This window comes from Galeopterus variegatus, unplaced genomic scaffold, assembly GCF_000696425.1.
Source record: "Galeopterus variegatus unplaced genomic scaffold, G_variegatus-3.0.2 Scaffold3785, whole genome shotgun sequence".
Classification (NCBI taxonomy): Eukaryota; Metazoa; Chordata; class Mammalia; order Dermoptera; family Cynocephalidae; genus Galeopterus; species Galeopterus variegatus.
Genome location: NW_007729896.1, coordinates 102081 through 111254, shown reverse-complemented (window position 1 = coordinate 111254; position 9174 = coordinate 102081). Strand labels below are relative to the sequence as shown.

General features: G+C 33.6%; 1 protein-coding gene across 1 annotated transcript in view; it reads left to right on the top strand.

Moving 5' to 3' along the window:
• The window catches only part of LOC103601545 (disks large homolog 1-like), a 164953-nt gene that overhangs the window by 77263 nt on the left and 78516 nt on the right, over positions 1-9174 (top strand). The window contains exons 8-9 of the mRNA XM_008585979.1: positions 1946-2066; positions 6840-6996. Coding sequence (XP_008584201.1) covers positions 1946-2066; positions 6840-6996 — 278 coding nt within the window. The remainder of the gene's footprint in view (positions 1-1945; positions 2067-6839; positions 6997-9174) is intronic.

The following is a 9174-nucleotide window of genomic DNA, read 5'->3' as shown; positions in this document are numbered from 1 at the left end:
GGGTTGCGATCCGTTGCCAGTCACGAAAAAAGACAAAAAGGAAAAAAAAAAAAAGAATATGGGTAATAACCAAAATATAGTACCCAGGAATAAAAGTAGGTTTATTAGTGAAGGAAAAAAGTAAGTCCATTGTATCTAACAGAGAACATAGTTTCTCTGCGGATGTTAAAATGCTTGTGCTTTTGCATTACGTGTCTTCTCACTTTTAACTTACATGCTTTTCAGCTGGAAGGCCTCGTTAAACTTCTGATTTGGCCACCAATATGTTCCCACTTTTTCTTCAAGGTCTTCTGCTTGCTTTTCTCCCAAACCTTAGTGGTCTTAGGTCATTAATCTTGTTATCTGAGGATAATGAATTAGGCTTGTTTTGTAGTTCTCTCAGAGACCTTTGTACATAAAATTTGGAGTATAATAAATAGCATTCTTTTATCTGATCCTTTTTTGAGACCATCGTTTCTTTGATGGGAACATTAATTTTTAGTCCCTGCTGTTTGATACTATTCCTTACATGTGAGATTAACTGTTCAAGAAAGGATCCATCAACTAAAGGGGAAGTCTGGATATGGCAGGGAAAAGGTATATTTTCTGATTTGGGCACTTGACTCAATTTCTTGTCCAGTTCTATAATTTTGCCCCATCCAAACATGATAATGCATCTAAGGAATTTAAGAGTCAGAAGTCAGTAAACTCTGGATTTTAAAGGGCTGGCGATTGTTCACATGGGTATTTGTTGATTTAGGGCTACATGTTAGTTCCCTTAAAAAGCACAGATTATAATCACCTGGGAAAGACTTTGGACTTTCAAAGTCAAGGGCCATTGGTAGAAAGTCCTTTGGCTCAAATATAAAAGAGTATCTTATATATGAACTAGATAGGAAACAATTGCTGTTGAGTACTGCAAATCTATAATACCAATAGATATGCTAGATCTCCAAGCCCTATACTATCAATAGACACTGTGGACTTCTTCCTTTTGTGTGAATAGATAGAGACTTCATCCTTTATGTTATCTGTCTGGCTACTATAGTAATTTGAACTAATGATCCCTGCATTTTTGTGCCCCTAATGTGTAGCACAGTGTTTTGTCTATAGAAGACAGTCAGAAACTTAATGAAAGAAGAGACTGATGTTTCAAAATAACTATTAGTTAATTTTGATATGCTTTGTTATTATAGTTAAAGCCTAAAGAAAGTTAAGTAATTGCTTTCTATGTGTTTTGGTAATGATTCAGATAATTCAAGTGTGTTGTGTCTTTGTAAGCTGCAGTTGAAATGTGTTGCTCACATGGGTCTTTGGAAAGCATGATCAGTAATAGCTTTATAATTTTCTGTCTTTAGCTTTTGCTAGAATGTCAACCTATATATAATATTTGTTATTACTGAAATGAACCTATCAATACTTTTTGCATTTTTTATTTTTGCTTTTTACTGGGTTTTTATTCTTTTATGGGTGAATTTAAAAGAATAGGTATAAATTGGGTTGACAGATCTGAGCTGGTTTAAGTACACAGGCTTTTTGTACCTATTTTTAAGCTCTGGTTTTCATTATTCACAATCAAATTTGAGTACATACTTTAAAAAAAATAGTAGTCTACAAAATAACTTCTCAGAAAAACAAAGTTATTGCACTTCAGATTTACTTATTTTAGTTTTTTCTATGACAGTCTTTTAAATGATTTTTCTTAGATTTCATTGTGAAAATAAGTTAACATAAAATTTCTTTTCAGCTGTTTTTTCTCATAAGAAACCAAATGGGATAAGTTTATTGATCTGAGTATCTAAAATAGTTTGTATCTGGAAACTGAGTTCATTCAGTTTCTCTACCAAATTCTGATATACAAAGGCATGAGAATTATACATTAACTTTAAAATTAATATTTCATAAATGGGATACTGAGTAGCTTGTTTCATGTTTGAAATATTTTTCACTTTTTGTTGTTTTGAAGCTGCTTCTCAGCCTGTTGATAACCATGTTAGCCCATCTTCCTACCTGGGACAGACACCAGCATCACCAGCTAGATACTCACCAGTTTCTAAAGCAGTGCTTGGAGACGATGAAATAACAAGGTGAGGAACTAAACATTCATCCTTACATTAAAGTAGTTTATTAAATGGAATTTTAATTGACTATATAAGATAGCCACAGTTTTTTTCAACAATTTTATTGACAGTTTATGAACTTTAATTTTTTCATTGAAAAGACTGAAATACAAAAATATTTTATGTTACAAATAAATTACTGCTCCTAAAGCAGTGCTTGGAGACGATGAAATAACAAGGTGAGGAACTAAACATTCATCCTTACATAAAGTAGTTTATTAAATGGAATTTTAATTGACTATATAAGATAGCCACAGTTTTTTTAAACAATTTTATTGACAGTTTATGAACTTTAATTTTTTCATTGAAAAGACTGAAATACAAAAATATTTTATGTTACAAATAAATTACTGCTCCTTTATTTTTATTTATTTAATTTTTTTGTTTTTGTTTGAGGCTGGCTGGTATGGGGATCCAAACCCTTGGTTTTGGTGTATAACACCATGCTCTAACCAGCTGAGCTTCCCTTTTGTTTTGTTTCGTTTTTACCATTTTTTAATATAATTTTATTTTATTTTTATTATTCTTATTTCTATTTTATTATTCTTTTTTTAACATGGCTTTTTTTTAAAAAGGCTTGGTAATTGTCCATAGAAATTAGCTTAGGTAAAACTATATTAATAATATATTTGTTCATATTTAAACTTTTTATGTATTTCTTGTCTAGTGTATACTATAAAATATGGCAGTTATTTGATTGATGTTCATAATTAACAAGTGGTATTTTCTTTGTTAGATATATATCCTTGATATCCTGCCACCTAAAACTTCCTTTCATCTAACATTACTGACTATGCTGAAGTTTTTAGATTCGTTGCCTTTTTAGTCCCAAAGATTTCTAACAAGATAGAAAAAGACTGATGACACAGTATTTTAGATCTTTTTCACATTATTCAGTATATTAATAGGACAGTATGTACAGTTTTCTTTATAATTTATACAAGTATTTCATATTAATTATAGCATTTAACATTAAATATTAAGTGCATTATTATTTTTGAATCTTTGTAATTATCATAATTGTAATTATTCTTTACCTATCAGACTCCTGATTCGAGTCAGTGATCTTGTTAAGGACAGATAGGAGTGTTTGTCTTTCTTCTTAAAGAGTTAGCAATGTTGAGAACTTAATAGGTGCACAGTAATTGCATTTGGAATGAAAATTAGAAGAAAGATAGTGTTTTTATTTGTGATATGAGTATTCAAGGCTGTTAATCTTTAGGCATGCTCCTAGACTGATCTTTCATGGCCATTTTATTTTTGTTATTTACTAATAGTGCCTCTTTATTCAATGGAATACTACTCTGCCATAAAAAAAAATAATCAAATTCTGTCTTTTGCAGCAACATGGATGAACTTAGAGATCTTTATGTTAGGTGAAATAAACCAGGCACTGAGAGAGAAATACCAGATGTCCTCACTCATAAGTGGGAGTTAAAATAAAGAAAGAAACAGTCACAATAATACATTCAAAAAAAAAAAAATGAACAGAACTGTGGTTAATAGAGGTGGAAAAGGGGGAGGGAGTTTGCAAGAAATTAGTTAAGGGTCACAAAGATTGCGTGATAAACATGCGTGAGTATACTATTTATTGAAGTAAAGAGGAGAAACCGTTAATGGCTTATCTAGTCTTTAATCTGTTTGCATATTTTACATACTAAAAAATAAGATATATTTTTGCACTTTGATTGCTGTCCCTCATCCTTTTTCACTGCATATGTCTTATCTAGAATATTATATTGGACTTTGAAGTATTATATTTCAACAAGTCTGTATGTTTCTACACTCTTCTGTGAAAATCAGGTAGTTGATTACCGGATATGTCTTCTTTAAAAGGTGTGTGTTTTATGACTCCCTTTTGATAATCATGCTACTTTGCCTAGATAATGAAGTACAAAAGTCTTTGCCCAAACATTAGAAGTTCTCCACAGTTTGACCGTAAGCAGCCTTTTAGAAGTTATTTCACATTTCCAAAACCAAAAAATAAATAAATAAATAAATACTTGATGGTTCTAAAGCTTATTTATTAACAGCTTTATTGAGATATCACTCACGTGCCATAAATTTCACCCATTTAAAGTGTACAGCTCAATAATTTTTGGTATATTACATCAATTTTTTAAAATTATGATAAAATATATATAACATAAAATTTGACATTTTAACCGTTTTAGTGTACAAATTCCGTGGCATTAATCACATTTACAATTTTATCCAACCATCATGACTATTTCCAAAACCTTTCATCGCCTCAGACAAACTTTGTAACCATTAAGCAATAACTCCCCATTCCACTGTCCTCCCAGCCCTGGTAACTTCTAATGTCCATGGATTTGCCTATTCTAGGTACTCTATATTTCTCTTAGCATAATGTTTTCAAGGTTCATCTATGTTGTAGCATATATCAGAATTTGATTCTTATTTATGGCTGAATAATATTATGATTATCCATTTGTTGATGAACACTTGGATTGTTTCCACCTTTTTGCTGTTGTGAATATGCTATGATAAACATTGGTATACAAGTATCTGTTCAAGTCCTTGCTTTCAGTTACTTAGGATATATACCCAGGGGTAGAACTGCTGGGTAATGTGGTAACTCTGTGTTAGCTTTCTGAGGAACCACCAAACTGTTTTCCATATTATCTGCACCGTTTTATATTCCCATCACTAATGTATGAGAATTTCAGTTTCCCCACATCCTTACAAATACTTGTTACTTTCTGTTCTGTTTTGTGTTTTTTTTATAACCATCCTAGTAGGTATGAAGTATCTCATCATGGTTTTAATTTGTATTTCCCTAAAAACTAATTATGTTGAGCATCTTTTCATGTGCTTATATTATTTGAAAATCAGAAGGCATTATCCTCAGGAAATACTGCTGGATTTCAGCAGTGTATTTTTGAAGTATTTGATAATGTAAAATTATAATTCATAAATATGTTTTAAAGCTTAAAAGGAGCCCTAAGCCATGAATGCACCGTCTAACATAAGAAATAAAACATCACTAATATAGTGAAATCTGTCTATGCCCCAATCCTATCCTGCTTCTCTTATACTGTCCTCCCCCACCAAATAAGGGTTTTCCTGAATTTTGTGTTCATTATCCCTTTTTTCTTTTATATGTGTGTATATATTTATTATATACTATATCCCTAAACATATGGTTTAGTTTTGCTATTCTGGCAATAAAATATAATTTTGTGAACCTTATAAGAGAGCTGGAAAAATTGAATAATGATGAATAACTTGTATGATTGGGTAATACCAGTTTAAGTTTCAAACAAACAAATGTTTACGATTAATTCCACATTATATGGAAGGATGCCTGAAATTTGTATTTTAAAAATATTTAATTCTGTTAAGCCTTTTGTGACCAGTAGTTTTCTGCACTGTTTTAGGAAAATCAGATGACATTTTAAAAATAGTTACCAAATATACTGTATTCTGTTTAAGAATAAACTAAAATCTGAAATAATTTACTGTTGGTACTTTCATGGTCAGACTAAAATGTATGAATGGTTTCACACAACTATGTTTAACTGCCAGCAATTATCAATGGTAAGTTATATTTCAGAGATTTTAAATGTGGGGGAAAAAATAGATGCATCTTAAAATTGACAAAAAGCAATAATAAATCAATCACTAATAGTGGCTTTTAAGCAATAAAGATACCTAATTATTTCATGTAAAAAGACTGAAGATGGGCAATTCCCAAGTTTGATGTAGCAACCTTAGGCCCATGGTGTCTCTGGTATACTCTTGGTTTCACACTTCATGATTGTAGTATGTCCAAACCAAGTAAAGGGTTTTTATTGTTCGTTTGTGCAGATGATTTTCGGAGGAGGAGAGGGTAGCAAATATGCTTTGTACTTGTTAGGGTCTGGTTTTGGCGGGGAAATGACAAAGTTTCCCTTCATTTGTCAGAGGCCAGAATGGGGTCACTTGCTCACCTTAGTAAAGGGAAATGAGATTACAATGACCAGTTTAGGTTAGTCATAATTCATCTCTTCAAGACTGGAGAAGGCCTGCCTTCTCTAATACAAAGGGATAGCTTTTGTAACATCTAAGAAGTAGGAGCAGTGACTTCTTCATAGGCAATAAAATGTGTGCAACATCAACTTTTCATGAGTGTATATTTCTCAATAGGCTCTTTATGTTGTTATTTTTAAAATTTCTATGTTTTCTACTTTTCTTTTTATGTTTTCTACTTTTTGTTTTGGTTTCATGTTTCTTTTTAACACAGGTGTTTAGCTTTTATATAAAATTAGATTTTTTTCTTTTGACTTCTGAACCTAAGTTCTAGAAAGATCTCTTTAGGGCTGGCCCCATGGCTCACTCAGGAGAGTACGGTGCTGGTAGCACCAAGGCCGCAGGTTCGGATATTATATAGGAATGGCCAGTGCGCTCACTGGCTCGGGCTGGCCCCATGGCTCACTCAGGAGAGTACGGTGCTGGTAGCACCAAGGCCGCAGGTTCGGATCCTATATAGGAATGGCCAGTGCGCTCACTGGCTCAGCGTGGTGCAGACCACACTGTGCCGAGGGTTGCGATCCCCTTACTGGTCCAAAAAAAAAAAAAAAGATCTTTTTACCCCACAGTTTTGAGAAAATCTTCTCTATTTCATCTAGCTTTTTTATGGTTTGATAATATAAAATTTATCAATAGGGAGTTCTCACTGTAAGAATGTCAGGTTCTATATAAAATTTCCAAGATATTCAATATTTTTTTAATTTTTAGGGAACCTAGAAAAGTTGTTCTTCATCGTGGCTCAACAGGCCTTGGTTTCAACATTGTAGGAGGTGAAGATGGAGAAGGAATATTTATTTCTTTTATCTTGGCTGGAGGACCTGCTGATCTAAGTGGAGAGCTCAGAAAAGGAGATCGTATTATATCGGTAGGATATGTTACTCAAGATAATATTTTTATTATTTTAACTATGACCTATTATTAAAAGTGGGGATTTTTGTTTTTTATATCCTAAAGTTATGGGATATCTTGGTTTTCTTCTTACCATTTTACAACTTAATTGTAGAATTATTGTGTTGTCAGAGAACATGTTCTGGATAATAGGTTTTCTTTTGATATTTGACCTATAAGGGGTCAGTTTTTATAAATGTGCTTGAAGAAAGTATGTATTCTCTATTTGTTGACTGAAAGGTTCTCTCTGTGTGTCTATTAACTTGATCTTCTTACTTGTGTGGTTACTTTTATACTTATTTATACTTTAATCTGTTCTCTGCTTGATCTATTGTTAAAAGAGGTTTTTAAGGCTATCCAAATATGATGGTAGATTAAGCAGTTTGTCCTGGCAGCATGAATTTTTTATATATATAACCATGTCATTAGGTGCATGTACGTTCAGAATTGTCATTCCTTCCTGGTAGGTTGAACTTTTTTGTCATTATGTAATGATCCTCTTTATTTTTTTTTCCCCTAGAAGCTTTATTGTCTGATATTAACGTGGCTGTCTGACTTATTTTTGCTTGTTTTTTTTTGTTTGTTTTGTTTTGTTTTGTTTGCCTCGTTTTTACTCCTGTTTTTACTTTCAATATGTCTATGTGCTTATGTTGTTTTTACTCATACAGTTTTAGACCACGACTGATCTGCACTTCTCTGTTCTTCCTAATGACACACAGACCTTGGGAAATTCTAGTCTTAATCATGCTGTTTCTAGTATTTTACTTCTGTTTCATTTTTATACCTCCACATTTAGTCATTTTACTTTTGTTTTATTAACACTTAACATAAGTGGTATACAGTTGTTTATCAACCCTTCTTGTATCTTTCTTTTTCTTCTTTGTTTCTTTTTTTTTTTTTTTTTCCCCTTTTTGTCTTTTTTCGTGTCCGGCAACAGATCGCAACCCTCAGTGTCGCGCCTGCACCGGACCAGGACCGCAACCCTCGGTGCCTTTTCCCCTTTTTGTCTTTTTTCGTGTCCGGCAACAGATCGCAACCCTCAGTGTCGCGCCTGCACCAGACCAGGACCGCAACCCTCGGTGCCGCGCCCACACCTCGCTCAGCCAGTGAGCGGGAACCGGTCTGTATGTGGGATCCGAACCCTCGGCAGGAGAGCCACTGCATTCCCAAGCGGCACACTGTAGCAGTGCGCCACTGGGCCGGCCCTCTTCTTTGTTTCTTAGTGAACCACTAACAGCATTTGGATTGGACAGTTAATTATTGATAGGACTGTCCTGCTCATTTTAGAAAGTTTAGCTTTTCTAATTTTCATCCTCTACATGCTAACAGAAAGAACTCCCTTGTCGTGAAATGCAAAAATGTCCCTCAACTATTCAAAAGCACTAAAGTGAAAGCCCTCGGTTGGTTCTTTCAGCAATAATTTCTTCATAGTAAGTAGTCTTAGACTTTGTGTGAAAATATCTTTATTTTAACTTCACTTATAAATTTAGTTCAATTTAAAATTCTAGGTTGACAGCTATTGTCTCTCAATACTTCGAAGATACTGTTTTATGGACCGGCCCGGTGGCGCACTCGGTAGAGTGCGGCGCTCCCGCCGTAGGTTCGGATCCCATATAGAGACCGGTCCGCTCACTGGTTGAGCGCGGTACGGGCGCGACACCGAGGGATGCGATCCCGTTACCGGTCACGAAAAAAGACAAAAAGGAAAAAAAAAAAAGAAGATACTGTTTTATGCTGTCTGGCTTCTTTGTTGCTATTTAACAAAAAAGGTCTGCTTGTCTGTCTTGTTGTCTGTAGGTGATTTTTTTTTGGTTTTTGCTGGTTGCTCTTAAGATCTTGGTCTTTTTGTTGTGCTGTGGTTTCACTAAAATGAATCTATATCTAGCATTTTATTCATTCTGTTTGGGATTCATTATGCTTATTGAACCAGAGGAGTCATGTCTTTCATCAGTTCTGGAAACTTTTTAGCCACTGTCTTTTCAAATTTTTCTGTTCCCACTTTATATGTATTCTGTCATTCTTGAACTCCTGTGAAGGATATTATCATTCTGTTCTTCATGTCTTTTAACCCCAATTTTATATTTATCAACTCTGTCTCCTTAGATTTTCGTTTCAAAGTACAATTTTTTTCTAGATGTTCTGTTTCTTTTTCCAG